Source organism: Vanessa tameamea, chromosome 28, assembly GCF_037043105.1.
Source record: "Vanessa tameamea isolate UH-Manoa-2023 chromosome 28, ilVanTame1 primary haplotype, whole genome shotgun sequence".
Lineage (NCBI taxonomy): Eukaryota > Metazoa > Arthropoda > Insecta > Lepidoptera > Nymphalidae > Vanessa > Vanessa tameamea.
In genome coordinates, this window is record NC_087336.1 from 2,300,635 (window position 1) to 2,318,083 (window position 17,449).

Genomic DNA, 17,449 nt, shown 5'->3' on the forward strand with positions numbered 1-17,449 from the left:
TAACATCTTGTAATGAAATATAATATTAGTTAATAAATTTGTACAAAAGTATCCGGCAGTAGTTTAGTTTCTTACATTTTGTAAAAAAAATATCGGGTCTGTTATCGTGTTACGTTTATCGATATAGCTCCATCCCTATCAGTTTCTCCGACTCTGGTATACGAGTGTAAACGTCATATTTTTCAAAGGAGCTGTCATCGAGAAAATAAAGAAATGGAAATAGTTCGGGTGATATAAAACACTTTCCCGTTAAAAATTGGGAACGCTTCGTAGACAGTCCATTCATGAAGCCAAGAATCAACATTTAAGTATTTTAATTAATTTGTGTTTATAATTCATCTTGCGCTTTACGGTGAGGAAAACGTCGTGAAAAAACCTGTACCTTATTTGTACGTGTCTAATTTCAATGAAATTCTGCCATGCTGGTGTACCCGCTTTGCACCAGCGTGGTGGAGTGAGTTAGTGAAGCTCTGACACTTCTTCTCAAAAGGGAGACGAGGCTATCACAGTGCTACCGCAGTGTGATATTTATAGGCTGTTATTAGACCAAGATTAGACTAAGAAAATGGCTTCAAAATATCTATTTATATTACTACTTGCTTAATCTTAACAAAGAAATTACAGGTGCAGTTTTTAAATAGAAATAATGCTGTAAACTTTGTGGTCATGGAGATCCCAGGTGATTCTGAAATAATCTTCGGATTGAGATTTTAATAGGATTTAAAATAATATTAAATAGGTACTTTTATGTTAAAAAAGAAAAAACAAATAAATCGATTCAAAAAGTTTTTATTTGACTTGAGGATTATATCGTCATCTTCATCGTCGTCTTCGTGTTTAGATAAAACCGCCACAGCCGCAGCCAGCACGGTTAACTCCAGCCACAGGACCAATACCGTAACCGATACCACCGTAGCCGATACCGTCAATAGCACCAAAGCCGTAGCCGACTGGGCCAGCAATACCAGCGGGGGCAATTTCTTCCAAAATGGCGACGGCACCGTTACCGCATCCGTAGTTGACAGCACCTGCACCAGCAGTTGGCAGAACACCTTCCAGACCAACGGTTCCCAAGAAAGGTAAAGCACCGGCGACTGCTAGAGCTCCTTCAATAGCGTTTTCTGAGAGCACAGACACTCCATTTGGTGGGATAGGAGAAGCGCTTGACACACCGAGACCACCACCGCTAGAGGCTGGGATCGCAGCAACACCGCATCCACAACCACCAGCCAGAGGAGCGCCGATACCGTAAGGTGCAGCAGCGGCCAAGGGAGCACCCCATCCCCATCCAGCTCCGTTGCATTGTCCAGCGATAGACTACCAATAAAATACAAATTAATATTTCGTCACATTAACGTTTTAAAATGAAACAGCAGATTCTTAAATGAAATTATTACTAAAACATAATAATTTAAACTTGATAGGCACATACATTATCTTATAGAAAAAATAATACAATGTATTTGTAATTAAACATACACCTCTTTAGGTTAATAAATTTAAATACTAAGTTTCTCTAGATTTTCGCCTTAGAATCTTAATTCCAAACTGTTGGTAGATTTACATTTAATTCGAAATGACGACCCAAAAAAGTGACAAATACTACCTCTGAATCAATACTTTGATACCAATGAACATTCACTAATATTGGCAAACGAAGACAAATTTTAATTTTACTTAGGAGTAGCAAAACCACGGGTAATAGTACTAGTGATAAGTGTTAGAATCTTAGAAATTCTACTAAATTACCTGGATCAAGAGCGCCTGAGCGCAGACCAAAAGAGCAGCCTTGAACATGTTGACCGTTTGAATGCAAACTTGACAATGTTTCAGAAGAATACGAACTGGTTTTTATATTGAAGGCATCGTGGAAAAGCGTTATCAGAGTAAGATATAATGCCGATTCCGCCATACATGATGTAACAAAACGTGACACGTAAATATTTAGTCAATAGGTTACTAATTTAGATAATACATGCACGTATGGCCGCAGCCTTAGATATGAAAAATATTTTGGCATTTTCAAAATTACCAATTCACTTGCATTCTTAAGAAAGGTATTCGGATTAATTTGGAGAAACGTAAGATGTCATTCGGTAAATCCGTTACTACTAAAGAAATGAGAGGAGGCAGACCACCCTGAAAAGCGTAATGAGAATCCAAACATGGTGGTAGGTACCTATGACATATATGAGGTATACCCTTTGCCAGTCTGTCAACTAATTTGAAATAATAATAAAATTCAAATTGAAATTAAAATTTCGACAAACATCTCACTTAACGAAGGAGAGGAATCATTTTTGGCTCATTAGCAGTTCCAAATCACTGCTTACTTTTTGAAGTGGTTCTGAATTTCTCAATTTTGATAATATGTAATGCAAAATAGTAAATCAAAATTATATTAAAACACGTTTTGCAATTGCGACATACATATTTATTATCTATTCGTAGTTACAGTGGTAACTATATAAGCGTCTTAGTGACTTCTCATAGTCATTGTATATTCAGCTACTTTGGATACGCACCAAGCATCATGTCTACCTTCGCTTTCCTCCTTCTCTGCGTCCAAGCTTGCTTGGTTCAGGTAATATTTCCGTAATACTAATTTACTTAGTGGAATTACTGCAAAATGTGTTTAATTATTGATAGTGCTCGCTCAAGTAGTAAGAAATACTTTGTGTCCGGCTTAATTTTAATTAATATTACTACAAACCGAATACGTTGATATGTCGTCTTGTTTTTGTTTAGAATGTGTACAGCCAGTGTCTGCGTGGTGCTGCTGGACCTATTGGGTGGGACGCCGGAGTAGCTGGCTGCGGCTGGGGTCCCGGCGTTGCTGGCGTAGGCTGGGAAGGTGGATTCGCTGGGCCCGTTGGCTACGGCTGGGGTCCCGGCGTTGCTGGCGTAGGCTGGGAAGGTGGATTCGCTGGTCCCGGTGCTTGGGGCTGGGGTTCCTACGGAGGTGCCGGTGTTGGTGATGTAGCAGTTGCCGGTGAAATGGGCGTCGCTGGTAACACACTTGTCGCTGGTCAAGTGCCAATCCTTGGTGCCGTCGAGTTCGGAGGCATCGTGCCAGCTGCTGGAGCTGTCTCCATTGCTGGTAGCTGCGGTTGCGGCTGCGGCGGTGGTTACATTTACTGAGAAATTGTAACATGATCAACGAAAGACCGTTTCCTAACGTAAATTAAACAATTTCATTGTCTCTCAAATGTCATCTTTCATTTGTACTCATTTAAACCTCATTTTTTACTTTAAAGCTCTGTATCTCGCAAGACTATTCTATAATTAGTCACAAAACATAATAGTTACAAAAATGGCTTTCAAGTTTTTGTTGTTCTCTCTGTCAATCCTTGGATCTGTGTTTAGAAGTGAATAGCTACGTCACGCCTCCCGTGTTTGTGACCTCACTACTACTTCACTGTTACGAGCTCTCGCTCTTTCTATGCGAGGACGTGACAATCAGTTTATAACTGAGCACGGAGAATATTAACGCAAGTAGTATCGGTTAATAGTTTATAAACATTTTGAAAGATAATTTTTACACAGTATCTAGCATGTGGTTGTTAAAATTATGTTAAATTATTACAACTATTTTTTATTTGCGGCTTTGCTTTTGAGGGGTTGAGGGATAGTTTGTAAAATGACGACTCAAAAGTGCTTGTAAAAGCCTACTTGAAAAAAGTATATCTTGATTTGATTTGATAAAGCCTATGTATTTCCTTGAAGTTCCTTCATACCAAATTTGGCCTTCAAAGTTCAACAGATAGATATGTTTTCGCATTTATAATAATAGTACAGTTTATGCTAGGCTAACCAAGATTAGGTAGAATATAATTATAAATATAATTTTGAGTAATGTACTCCATAGAAAGGCTATTACGTTTTTACTGACTATTACGAAAATGTTCTAATATTTCAGTTATTGGAGATTGCTTAAGTACATTAATTAGTAATAAGTAACTTTTTTGGTTAACTTTTTACACCTTGTGTCCGAAAAGCCCAAATATCTTACGGAACCCTATTTTTTCCAAAATAAATGTTACTCGTGGATAATGTAGCTTTCGAATGGTGAAAGATTTTTTTAAATCGGTCCAGTAGTTTTTGAGCCTATTCATTACAACCAAACAAACAAAGTTTTCCTCTTTATAATATTACAGTATAGATTATTCTAGAAACTATTCGTATAATGTTATAAAGGGTTATTCCTTCAAAATCATTTTAGAACAAGCATCATTTCATTTTGCTTTATTTGTGTTTATAATTAATCTTTTGCTCAGCGCTGAAAGAAAACATCGGGGAAAATGAACGAAAAATCGGACACGTGCTTATGAATCTTCCAACCCGCTTGGAGCAACGTGGAGGAAAAACCTAAAAACCTTCTTCTCAAAACGAAGTGCCTTAGTCTAGTAGTTGGACGTTTGCGTTCATAAAACGAACCTATAAAGCAGACTTCTTTGTGAATGTAATCTAAAACTCAAATCGCGTTCCAAGATATTTGTTCCCAAAATTTAACGCTTAGTTTTTTATTTAGCAACTTTTTTTTATGAGATTCTTTTATAGAATTTTATGTATTTACCCACAAATTATTTTATAGTATAATTACAGATCAATTGTGAGGTATAATAAATGTTTGTTTTATGCGTTGAATCTAATAAAAATCTTTCTAAACGAATATTACATTAAGAACAACACATAGAATAAAATGCAGCAGTGATTATTATTTAAATATTGCCATATTAATTGCTGAATTCGATTCATTGTATATTATGATATTTATTTTTCTAATATGTTTTTGGAATGATTATTTTTGGAACAAAGTTCTTTTACGAGACTTACGGAAGAGTGAACTGGGAGAAATCGTCACGTAAGGAAAAACCATTATGCCCTTCCAGGTGACCTTTCCGTCTCTTTCTCGTTCACTCTGTCTCTTTCTTTTAAATACGGTTTTATTTAAACTTCCTTATTTTTACTGTTTTAATTCAAACTGCTTCTCTAACGTTGTTAATTTATTAATTTACATTACATACAGCAAAAGCTACTTCGTTCCAATCGGGAGCCTCATGATACCTCCCCATTTTTAAATGAATTATACCATTTCGAACACAATATTCACAGTTAAGGAAGGACGTCTGTCGGGTCAGCTAGTATTTTATAATACATGTTTGGGATCTAAATCAAATTTGCTTCAACGTGTTCAGTTTATTTCTACTAAAAACTCAAGAGAGTTGTTAGTTGTAAGAGTTAAAAATTGTTGTCATATTTAACTAGCGACCAATGCAATGCTGACACTAAATATACTACAGTATGTGTGTGTCTTTATATACAACGTTCACAGTTTTTTAGTCATTAGACAATACAAACCGCTATGTCCCTGCGTTCTAAATCTATAAAAATTAAATTACACGCTGTCAAGAGCCAAATTGATCTATATTAATTGCACAATGTATTTAAGGTACTTGATTGGATAAGGATTAATGCTGTATTGCTTAAAATCGCTTCGAAAATAAGCCATTATTTCTCGTAAAAAGTAAAGGATAAAAATTGTTGTTTTTGGTTATCCCTAAGAGATAAAAATATACCATCGAGGATTTTGTTATAGTCCTTTTTAAGGTGTACAATACTATAGTACATTATTTTGCTCTATCTCATAGGGTTCAGCCAGCGTTTGCAATGTAAGCGCAAAAAAAATGTGTTTATTTATGACATCACATTAGAAACCTCTAAAACTATGACTGTTTCTCTACTACATAATAAACAACATACATATAAACCTTCGTCTTGAATCACACTATCTTTAGGGACAGACAGACAGCGGTAAGCGACTTTGTTTTTTACTATGTAATGATACGTAAAAGACTTATACTTCTTTCTGTCCCTACTCACACTTCCGGTTTCGTCTCTAATTCCTACTCCGTTCAAGTTGTCCGATTATGGAACAAAGTGCCCGAACATATTAGAACAGCTACCTCAAAATTTACTTTTAAAACTCGTCTACGTGAGTACATATTGTCAGAAAGCTCTTATGATTTCTGTTATGTACTATTATTATTAAATTAACTATTGTTATATTATATGTATGTTTTTACGATAGACAGTATATATCAATATTTATTTTGTAGATGCTATAAGTTTTTTTTTTAATTGCCGCCTTCATGGTCTTTCTGTTTGACCTAAAGGTTGACTGGCAGAGAATGCCTTCAGGCATTAAGTCCGCCTTTTGTCCCATTAACTTTATGGTGGTCAATAAAGCATTTAAATAAATAAATACGTAAAAGAAAAACGTTATCAATGTGAATAAGTTAGTAACGTCGATTCTACGATGAATTACGTAACTAAACGTGACATGCACATGTTTAGTCAATAGGTCATTGATACAGAAATAAAAGCACGTGAGACTGCGTCGATACATGAATTATGTGCATGGTATATAAAAATAAATATTTAAAATGAATAATAAAGTATTCTGTAATTATTTCGGTGCTTACGTGAAGAAGTGTAGGGTTTTAGTGCGCACTAGGCGTCCTAGGCCCACATTTGGGGTATGTGGGAGAAACATGTAACGCATTTTTCCAGCGAGATAAAAAGGGAGGGAGGGATTGGTGTGCATTCACTTGTACTTATACCGACTTCCTTAAAAACATCCCGAAGGAGGATTGATATTTGACTTTGTAAATAGCCTTTACGGGTGTTTTTTGGTGAATGAATATAGTTTCTATGTCAGCAGCATATGCAGGACACGATACTATGAATATATACAAAATATCCTAATTTAGCAGTATCTATGTCAGTCGGCTCTTTAACCTTTCACGCGTGTTGCGGAGCTGAGTCTACCTGCAAACGATGCCAAATGATGCCAAATGATAATAATACCTAAAACGACTGTTGTTTTTTTATGAAATAGTTTGGTACAAGGGCAAATAGTTCACCTGATGGTAAATAGTTACCAATGTTTATAGACATTGGCGCTGTAAGAAATTTTAACCATTCCCAACGCCGCCAACCTAGGCAACTACGATGTATTTCCAAAAACTATAACAACGAACAACTATACCCAGTATTACTGTTTGGTATATATTCAATATATGATGAGTGACTGGTACATATCCAAACGGGCTTGCACAAGACTAACACCAAGTAAAATAAAAGTTTGAGTGACATGTGACCATTACTGTCTTAACCATAAGGGCACGTGCCCAGGGGCCCATCCTGAAGGGGCCCCGAACCAACAATTTCTCGTTTGTGCACACGTTGACTGCTATGCCGAAGCACCAACAATTTCTCTCACACGTTTGTGCACACGTAAATGATGATTCGAAAATGGGTCACAAAATATGAAGTGACCGGTTCAACCAAAACCAAAATTTGGGCGGCTAAGATCATCAAGAACGGCAGAAAATATGGAGATTGTATACCAGACTATTTGTGAGGATCCGAATCTTTCAATTCAGAAGCGTGCATCATGTGAAGATCTAAAACTGCACCTTTGACTTTGTAAACCAGGCTCTTTTACGCAATTGATCTCTTCTCGATGCTTGATAAAATACTGCTTTCGGATAAAGAACAATATCACTTCAATGGACACTTAAATGGTGCAACGAATTCGAAGCAGGAGCAGGTGAGACTACTTAATCCACCAAAAGTGATGGGCTACGTCTTGAGGATACAAAAGGACGTTCGCTTTTTGGTGCCCGAACTGCAAAATTTCTGGAGTTATCACTAAAAAACTAAGAACTAAGAAGAAAGTGAAAATTTTGTGGCAAATTGATGTCCCGGAGAAGCAGATATAAACTGGCCTCCACGCAGACTTGATTGAACTCTTATGGACTATATCTATTTGAAATCTAAATTTTATTATAATGGAACGACTTATTTTGTGCATATGGAAGAAAATATTTGTTACTTACGTTAAATACGACTTGCTGAGCAGTCATTAGAAATTTTAGACTAGATGAAAGTGAATGTGTGTGTTACCGTGAATGAAAAGGTTAATGTGGACGATATTCTTTTTAAGAAATGAATTTCCAAATAATCTATTTTGATAATCAATAAACCTTTTTTTTTATAGAAATTTTATTTTATTGACTGTCAAAAATATAAAATTTATTTTGAGACGCCATGTATAAGAGGTTAATATAATTTTAAATTTGTTAAAATTAGTTAAACGTATTACATTAATTTAAGTTAAGCTTTGAGCGCAGACGTACAGCCTTGAACTTGACAATGTTTCAGAAGAATATGAACTGTTTTTTATATATTGAAGGCATCGTAGAAAAACGTTATCAAAGTAAGTTATAATGCTGATTCCACAATACGTGACACGCAAACGTTTAGCCAATAGGTCATTGATTTAGATAATTTTCATTATAAGAAGAAAAGCTTTATGTGTCACTGGGTGAAGATGTCACTGCTAAACTAGTGGAGGTAGAGCAGGTAGGCTGTTGAGTATCCGAACGTCAATATACCATTTAAAATAAATAGATGTATGGATAACTTATCTAAACATTAATGGTTATTTAAATAAACATAATACCTTTTTAACATAAGAATTGATAACATTAAGTGCTTAAATATATATACAAATATGAATTAAAAATAGTTAGATGTATTGATAGATATACATAGAAATATTATACAAGGGTCGACCAATGGTGGGCAGATGAAATAGTGGAGAAGGCAGGTCAAAGCTGGTTAATCATAGCCAGGGTGGAGAAAAATGGTATTACTTTTACCCGTAAGAGTTCCGTACCTAATCTAATGTTATACACCATCCATATAAAAATGATTATACCCTCTTTTTACAGAAAGTTTTTTTTTTTAAACTTATTTATTATTTTTATGTTTGTTTTTTTTTTTTTTATTTTGCTGTTAAAACACCAAGATCTTGACTCGAAGTGTAAAACCTTCATTAAAAGTATAAACCTCATCCTATTAACTCTCCTGGTCTGTAATAAACTTAGCCCTGTCGGCACAACTAAAACTAAGAATTGAAGATTGGTGAAATTTAGACGTTAGTAAATATATTAATTAGGTTAAATACCTATACCGCTTAAAAAAAAAAACTAAATAAATCGATTAAATTTTTTTTTATTAGACATAAGGATTACGTCATCGTCGTTGTCTTCGTGTTTAGATAAAACCGCCACAGCCGCAGCCAGCACGGTTAACTCCAGCCACAGGACCAATACCGTAACCGATACCACCGTAGCCGATACCGTCAATAGCACCAAAGCCGTAGCCGACTGGGCCAGCAATACCAGCGGGGGCAATTTCTTCCAAAATGGCGACGGCACCGTTACCGCATCCGTAGTTGACAGCACCTGCACCAGCAGTTGGCAGAACACCTTCCAGACCAACGGTTCCCAAGAAAGGTAAAGCACCGGCGACTGCTAGAGCTCCTTCAATAGCGTTTTCTGAGAGCACAGAGACTCCGTTTGGTGGGATAGGAGAAGCGCTTGACACACCGAGACCACCACCGCTAGAGGCTGGGATCGCAGCAACACCGCATCCACAACCACCAGCCAGAGGAGCGCCGATACCGTAAGGTGCAGCAGCGGCCAAGGGAGCACCCCATCCCCATCCAGCTCCGTTGCATTGTCCAGCGATAGACTACCAATAAAATACAAATTAATATTTCGTCACATTAACGTTTTAAAATGAAACAGCAGATTCTTAAATGAAATTATTACTAAAACATAATAATTTAAACTTGATAGGCACATACATTATCTTATAGAAAAAATAATACAATGTATTTGTAATTAAACATACACCTCTTTAGGTTAATAAATTTAAATACTAAGTTTCTCTAGTTTTTCGCCTTAGAATCTTAATTCCAAACTGTTGGTAGATTTACATTTAATTCGAAATGACGACCCAAAAAAGTGACAAATACTACCTCTGAATCAATACTTTGATACCAATGAACATTCACTAATATTGGCAAACGAAGACAAATTTTAATTTTACTTAGGAGTAGCAAAACCACGGGTAATAGTACTAGTGATAAGTGTTAGAATCTTAGAAATTCTACTAAATTACCTGGATCAAGAGCGCCTGAGCGCAGACCAAAAGAGCAGCCTTGAACATGTTGACCGTTTGAATGCAAACTTGACAATGTTTCAGAAGAATACGAACTGGTTTTTATATTGAAGGCATCGTGGAAAAGCGTTATCAGAGTAAGATATAATGCCGATTCCGCCATACATGATGTAACAAAACGTGACACGTAAATATTTAGTCAATAGGTTACTAATTTAGATAATACATGCACGTATGGCCGCAGCCTTAGATATGAAAAATATTTTGGCATTTTCAAAATTACCAATTCACTTGCATTCTTAAGAAAGGTATTCGGATTAATTTGGAGAAACGTAAGATGTCATTCGGTAAACCCGTTACTACTAAAGAAATGAGAGGAGGCAGACCACCCTGAAAAGCGTAATGAGAATCCAAACATGGTGGTAGGTACCTATGACATATATGAGGTATACCCTTTGCCAGTCTGTCAACTAATTTGAAATAATAATAAAATTCAAATTGAAATTAAAATTTCGACAAACATCTCACTTAACGAAGGAGAGGAATCATTTTTGGCTCATTAGCAGTTCCAAATCACTGCTTACTTTTTGAAGTGGTTCTGAATTTCTCAATTTTGATAATATGTAATGCAAAATAGTAAATCAAAATTATATTAAAACACGTTTTGCAATTGCGACATACATATTTATTATCTATTCGTAGTTACAGTGGTAACTATATAAGCGTCCTAGTGACTTCTCATAGTCATTGTATATTCAGCTACTTTGGATACGCACCAAGCATCATGTCTACCTTCGCTTTCCTCCTCCTCTGCGTCCAAGCTTGCTTGGTTCAGGTAATATTTCCGTAATACTAATTTACTTAGTGGAATTACTGCAAAATGAGTTTAATTATTGATAGTGCTCGCTCAAGTAGTAAGAAATACTTTGTGTCCGGCTTAATTTTAATTAATATTACTACAAACCGAATACGTTGATATGTCGTCTTGTTTTTGTTTAGAATGTGTACAGCCAGTGTCTGCGTGGTGCTGCTGGACCTATTGGGTGGGACGCTGGAGTAGCTGGCTGCGGCTGGGGTCCCGGCGTTGCTGGCGTAGGCTGGGAAGGTGGATTCGCTGGGCCCGTTGGCTACGGCTGGGGTCCCGGCGTTGCTGGCGTAGGCTGGGAAGGTGGATTCGCTGGTCCCGGTGCTTGGGGCTGGGGTTCCTACGGAGGTGCCGGTGTTGGTGATGTAGCAGTTGCCGGTGAAATGGGCGTCGCTGGTAACACACTTGTCGCTGGTCAAGTGCCAATCCTTGGTGCCGTCGAGTTCGGAGGCATAGTGCCAGCTGCTGGAGCTGTCTCCATTGCTGGTAGCTGCGGTTGCGGCTGCGGCGGTGGTTACATTTACTGAGAAATTGTAACATGATCAACGAAAGACCGTTTCCTAACGTAAATTAAACAATTTCATTGTCTCTCAAATGTCATCTTTCATTTGTACTCATTTAAACCTCATTTTTTACTTTAAAGCTCTGTATCTCGCAAGACTATTCTATAATTAGTCACAAAACATAATAGTTACAAAAATGGCTTTCAAGTTTTTGTTGTTCTCTCTGTCAATCCTTGGATCTGTGTTTAGAAGTGAATAGCTACGTCACGCCTCCCGTGTTTGTGACCTCACTACTACTTCACTGTTACGAGCTCTCGCTCTTTCTATGCGAGGACGTGACAATCAGTTTATAACTGAGCACGGAGAATATTAACGCAAGTAGTATCGGTTAATAGTTTATAAACATTTTGAAAGATAATTTTTACACAGTATCTAGCATGTGGTTGTTAAAATTATGTTAAATTATTACAACTATTTTTTATTTGCGGCTTTGCTTTTGAGGGGTTGAGGGATAGTTTGTAAAATGACGACTCAAAAGTGCTTGTAAAAGCCTACTTGAAAAAAGTATATCTTGATTTGATTTGATAAAGCCTATGTATTTCCTTGAAGTTCCTTCATACCAAATTTGGCCTTCAAAGTTCAACAGATAGATATGTTTTCGCATTTATAATAATAGTACAGTTTATGCTAGGCTAACCAAGATTAGGTAGAATATAATTATAAATATAATTTTGAGTAATGTACTCCATAGAAAGGCTATTACGTTTTTACTGACTATTACGAAAATGTTCTAATATTTCAGTTATTGGAGATTGCTTAAGTACATTAATTAGTAATAAGTAACTTTTTTGGTTAACTTTTTACACCTTGTGTCCGAAAAGCCCAAATATCTTACGGAACCCTATTTTTTCCAAAATAAATGTTACTCGTGGATAATGTAGCTTTCGAATGGTGAAAGATTTTTTTAAATCGGTCCAGTAGTTTTTGACCCTATTCATTACAACCAAACAAACAAAGTTTTCCTCTTTATAATATTACAGTATAGATTATTCTAGAAACTATTCGTATAATGTTATAAAGGGTTATTCCTTCAAAATTATTTTTTCCGATTCGTTTCGCTTTTTTTTTACATTGTTAATTTATTAATATCTATTTCAGTCAAAAAACATCGAGCTGGTTACAAAAGAGATGAACATATATATATATATATTACGATAGCAATTACGTTTAAGTTTTACGTTCATATTTCAAAAGTATTGTTATAAAATCGTTACTTCGATTTTTTGTCAATAGATGGCGTTAAAAAAATGATTTATATAGGTCAATAGTTCGTTTCATTCGTGGTTTGAGAATGGTTTCAAATATTATAGTACTAGATGAAAATCCGGCTTTGCTCGGATAAAATAAAAAAACCTAATGAATATGTTTTATCTATTATTAATAATTAATTTATTTTGGGTAAATTTTCATCGAGTTCCCAGACCTCTGCACAAAATTTTTATTTGGAACAAACTGAACGCACCCGTCAACGTCAAACATGGCCGCCCGTTGAACTTCATGTCATTGAATTTTATGGATTTTGTATCGAAATATTTTGCGGATATATGTTTTCTACATAAAAATAATATTTTTTAACGATCTATAATTGTGGATAGGTTTCGATCGGGTCTATCGTAGACCAGGAAATTATTATTATAGTTGAATATGGACATAAATTCGCCCAGTGTCCGTATATTATAAACGTGCTATTGGATATATCTGACAAGCATTATTATAACTAGCGCGTCATGACGTAATGAGGAACTGATGACTCAGTTAAAAGAATTAAATTTTGCCAACATAATATGATACAATTAGCATCGTACAAATAAATTTGAAACGAAAACTCAACTTCTGTTCAACAAAGATGATTTTAAATTGAATTATATTAAATGAATCTTTTAGAGTGATTATTAAAATAAATCTATTTTTATCTACCAGACTTCATTTACATCAGATAGGTAATTAGTTCAACGTTAAAATATTAAAATGCTTCAGTAAGACTAATAAACTCAAATTCCTTTATTCAATATAGAAGCATTACACTTACTTATTCATAGTCAAACACTACTTGACTTGACTTCCGTTTTTGTCTTTTGTCTTTCTTACAACAATATTTTAAGGTGATTTTAACTTAGGATGGTAATGATTGTCATTGGAATATTTTAGAACAAGCATCATTTCAATTTGCTTTATTTGTGTTTACAATTAATCTTTTGCTCAGCGCTGAAAGAAAACATCGGGGAAAATGAACGAAAAATCGGACACGTGCTTATGAATCTTCCAACCCGGTTGGAGCAACGTGGAGGAAAATTCTAAAAACCTTCTTCTCAAAACGAAGGGCCTTAGTCTAGCAGTTGGACGTTTGCGTTCATAAAACGAACCTATAAAGCAGACTTCTTTGTGAATGTAGTCTAAAACTCAAATCACGTTCCAAGGAATTTGTCTAATTTGCTCCCAAAATTGAACGCTTAGTTTTTTATTTAGCAACTTTTTTTTATGAGATTCTTTTATAGAATTTTATATATTTACCCACAAATTATTTTATATTATAATTACAGATCAATTGTGAGGTATAATGTTTGTTTTATGCGTTGAATCTAATAAAAATCTTTCTAAACGAATATTACATTAAGAACAACACATAGAATAAAATGCAGCAGTGATTATTATTTAAATAATGCCATGTCAAGTGCTGAATTCGATTCATTGTATATTATGATATTTATTTTTCTAATATGTTTTTGGAATGATTATTTTTGGAACAAAGTTCTTTTACGAGGCTTACGGTAGAGTGAACTGGTAGAAATCGTCACGTAAGGAAAAACCATTATGCTCTTCCAGGTGACCTTTCCATCTCTTTCTCGTTCACTCTGTCTCTTTCTTTTAAATACGGTTTTATTTAAACTTCCTTATTTTTACTGTTTTAATTCAAACTGCTTCTCTAACGTTGTTAATTTATTAATTTACATTACATACAGCAAAAGCTACTTCGTTCCAATCGGGTGCATCATGATACCTCCCCATTTTAAATGAATTATACCATTTCGAACACAATATTCACAGTTAAGGAAGGACGTCTGTCTGTCAGCTAGTATTTTATAAAACATGCTTGGGATCTAAATCAAATTAGCTTCAACGTGTTCAGTTTATTTCTACTAAAAACTCAAGAGAGTTGTTAGTTGTAAGAGTTAAAATTGTTTTTATATTTAACTAGCGACCAATGCAATGCTGACACTAAATATACTACAGTATGTGTGTGTCTTTATATACAACTTTCACAGTTTTTTAGTCATTAGACAATACAAACCGCTATGTCCCTGCGTTCTAAATCTATAAAAATTTAATTACTCGCTGTAAAGGGCCAAATTGATCTATATTAATTGCACAATGTATTTAAGGTACTTGATTGGATAAGGATTAATGCTGTTTTGCTTAAAATCGCTTCGAAAATGAGCCATTATTTCTCGTAAAAAGTAAAGGATAAAAATGGTTGTTTTTCGTTATGCCTAAGAGATATAAATATACCATCGCGGATTTTGTTATAGTCCTTTTTAAGGTGTACAATACTACAGTGTACATACATAGGTGTACATACTGATCTATCTCATAGGGTTCAGCCAGCGTTTGCAATGTAAGCGTAAAAAAATGTGCTTATTTACGGCATCACATTAGAAACCTCTAAAACTAAAACTGTTTCTCTACTACATAATAAACAACATACATATAAACCTTCGTCTTGAATCACGCTATCTTTAGGGACAGACAGACAGCGGTAAGCGACTTTGTTTTTTACTATGTAATGGTACGTAAAAGACTTATACTTCTTTCTGTCCCTACTCACACTTCCGGTTTCGTCTCTAATTCCTACTCCGTTCAAGTTGTCCGATTATGGAACAAAGTGCCCGAACATATTAGAACAGCTACCTCAAAATTTACTTTTAAAACTCGTCTACGTGAGTACATATTGTCAGAAAGCTCTTATGATTTCTGTTATGTACTATTATTATTAAATTAACTATTGTTATATTATATGTATGTTTTTACGATAGACAGTATATATCAATATTTATTTTGTAGATGCTATAAGTTTTTTTTTAATTGCCGCCTTCATGGTCTTTCTGTTTGACCTAAAGGTTGACTGGCAGAGAATGCCTTCAGGCATTAAGTCCGCCTTTTGTCCCATTAACTTTATGGTGGTCAATAAAGCATTTAAATAAATAAATAAATAAATACGTAAAAGAAAAACGTTATCAATGTGAATAAGTTAGTAACGTCGATTCTACGATGAATTACGTAACTAAACGTGACATGCACATGTTTAGTCAATAGGTCATTGATACAGAAATAAAAGCACGTGAGACTGCGTCGATACATGAATTATGTGCATGGTATATAAAAATAAATATTTAAAATGAATAATAAAGTATTCTGTAATTATTTCGGTGCTTACGTGAAGAAGTGTAGGGTTTTAGTGCGCACTAGGCGTCCTAGGCCCACATTTGGGGTATGTGGGAGAAACATGTAACGCATTTTTCCAGCGAGATAAAAAGGGAGGGAGGGATTGGTGTGCATTCACTTGTACTTATACCGACTTCCTTAAAAACATCCCGAAGGAGGATTGATATTTGACTTTGTAAATAGCCTTTACGGGTGTTTTTTGGTGAATGAATATAGTTTCTATGTCAGCAGCATATGCAGGACACGATACTATGAATATATACAAAATATCCTAATTTAGCAGTATCTATGTCAGTCGACTCTTTAACCTTTCACGCATGTTGAGGAGCTGAGTCTACCTGCAAACGATGTCAAATGAATGTATAGTAATGCCTAAAACGACTGTTGTTTTTTTATGAAATAGTTTGGTACAAGGGCAAATAGTTCACCTGATGGTAAATAGTTACCAATGTTTATAGACATTGGCGCTGTAGGAAATTTTAACCATTCCTAACGCCACCAACCTAGGCAACTACGATGTATTTCCAAAAACTATAACAACGAACAACTATACCCAGTATTACTGTTTGGTATATATTCAATATATGATGAGTGACTGGTACATATCCAAACGGGCTTGCACAAGACTAACACCAAGTAAAATAAAAGTTTGAGTGACATGTGACCATTACTGTCTTAACCATAAGGGCACGTGCCCAGGGGCCCATCCTGAAGGGGCCCCGAACCAACAATTTCTCGTTTGTGCACACGTTGACTGCTATGCCGAAGCACCAAAAAGTCTCTCACACGTTTGTGCACACGTAAATGATGATTCGAAAATGGGTCACAAAATATGAAGTGACCGGTTCAACCAAAACCAAAATTTGGGTGGCTAAGATCATCAAGAACGGCAGAAAATATGGAGAGTGTATACCAGACTATTTGTGAGGATCCGAATCTTTCAATTCAGAAGCGTGCATCATGTGAAGATCTAAAACTGCACCTTTGACTTTGTAAACCAGGCTCTTTTAGGCAATTGATCTCTTCTCGATGCTTGATAAAATACTGCTTTCGGAAAAGAGCAATATCACTTCAATTGACACTTAAATGGTGCAACGAATTCGAAACAGGAACAGGAGACTACTTAATCCACCAAAAGTGATGGGCTACGTCTTGAGGATACAAAAGGACGTTCGCTTTTTGGTGCCCGAACTGCAAAATTTCTGGGGTTATCACTATAAAACTAAGAATTAAGAAGAAGAAGAAGAATGTGAAAATTTTGTGGCAAATTGATGTCCCGGAGAAGCAGATATAAACTGGCCTCCACGCAGACTTGATTGAACTCTTATGGACTATATCTATTTGAAATCTAAATTTTATTATAATGAAACGACTTATTTTGTGCATATGGAAGAAAATATTTGTTACTTACGTTAAATACGACTTGCTGAGCAGTCATTAGAAATTTTAGACTAGATGAAAGTGAATGTGTGTGTTACCGTGAATGAAAAGGTTAATGTGGACGATATTCTTTTTAAGAAATGAATTTCCAAATAATCTATTT

At 35.4% G+C, this 17,449-nt stretch overlaps 4 protein-coding genes across 4 annotated transcripts in view; 2 read left to right on the forward strand and 2 right to left on the reverse strand.

Annotated features, from left to right (window-relative positions):
* LOC113396786 (chorion class B protein PC10-like) overlaps window positions 1-1,862 on the reverse strand; it is a 33,915-nt gene extending 32,053 nt beyond the window's left edge. The window contains exons 1-2 of the mRNA XM_064219437.1: window positions 1,750-1,862; window positions 903-1,317 (exon numbers count right to left, since the gene is read on the reverse strand). Coding sequence (XP_064075507.1) covers window positions 903-1,317; window positions 1,750-1,797 — 463 coding nt within the window. The 5' untranslated portion in view covers window positions 1,798-1,862. The remainder of the gene's footprint in view (window positions 1-902; window positions 1,318-1,749) is intronic.
* A 635-nt stretch (window positions 1,863-2,497) lies between these two features.
* LOC135194230 (chorion class CA protein ERA.1-like) lies at window positions 2,498-3,341 on the forward strand. The gene is made up of 2 exons (XM_064219444.1): window positions 2,498-2,584; window positions 2,749-3,341. Exons 1-2 carry the CDS (start codon window positions 2,534-2,536, stop codon window positions 3,139-3,141), a joined length of 444 nt encoding a protein of 147 aa, XP_064075514.1. The 5' UTR covers window positions 2,498-2,533; the 3' UTR covers window positions 3,142-3,341.
* A 5,785-nt stretch (window positions 3,342-9,126) lies between these two features.
* LOC135194212 (chorion class B protein PC10-like) lies at window positions 9,127-10,151 on the reverse strand. The gene is made up of 2 exons (XM_064219394.1): window positions 10,039-10,151; window positions 9,127-9,606 (listed from the first exon to the last, which is right to left on the reverse strand). The coding sequence occupies exons 1-2, from the start codon at window positions 10,084-10,086 to the stop codon at window positions 9,127-9,129; spliced, it is 528 nt and encodes a 175-aa protein (XP_064075464.1). The 5' UTR covers window positions 10,087-10,151.
* Window positions 10,152-10,776: 625 nt separating this feature from the next.
* On the forward strand, window positions 10,777-11,648 carry LOC135194244 (chorion class CA protein ERA.1-like). The gene is made up of 2 exons (XM_064219507.1): window positions 10,777-10,873; window positions 11,038-11,648. The coding sequence occupies exons 1-2, from the start codon at window positions 10,823-10,825 to the stop codon at window positions 11,428-11,430; spliced, it is 444 nt and encodes a 147-aa protein (XP_064075577.1). The 5' UTR covers window positions 10,777-10,822; the 3' UTR covers window positions 11,431-11,648.
* Window positions 11,649-17,449: the final 5,801 nt, after the last annotated feature.

What these genes read in the sequence shown, in the direction of transcription:
- LOC135194244 (XM_064219507.1), top strand. Translation starts at nt 10,823, where the DNA reads ATGTCTACCTTCGCTTTCCTCCTCCTCTGCGTCCAAGCTTGCTTGGTT. An exon ending in TCCAAGCTTGCTTGGTTCAG is followed by an intron (nt 10,874 to 11,037) that starts GTAATATTTCCG and finishes GTTTTTGTTTAG; the next exon opens with AATGTGTACAGCCAGTGTCT.
- LOC135194230 (XM_064219444.1), top strand. Translation starts at nt 2,534, where the DNA reads ATGTCTACCTTCGCTTTCCTCCTTCTCTGCGTCCAAGCTTGCTTGGTT. An exon ending in TCCAAGCTTGCTTGGTTCAG is followed by an intron (nt 2,585 to 2,748) that starts GTAATATTTCCG and finishes GTTTTTGTTTAG; the next exon opens with AATGTGTACAGCCAGTGTCT.
- LOC135194212 (XM_064219394.1), bottom strand. Translation starts at nt 10,086, where the DNA reads ATGTTCAAGGCTGCTCTTTTGGTCTGCGCTCAGGCGCTCTTGATCCAG. An exon ending in CTCAGGCGCTCTTGATCCAG is followed by an intron (nt 9,607 to 10,038) that starts GTAATTTAGTAG and finishes TTTTATTGGTAG; the next exon opens with TCTATCGCTGGACAATGCAA.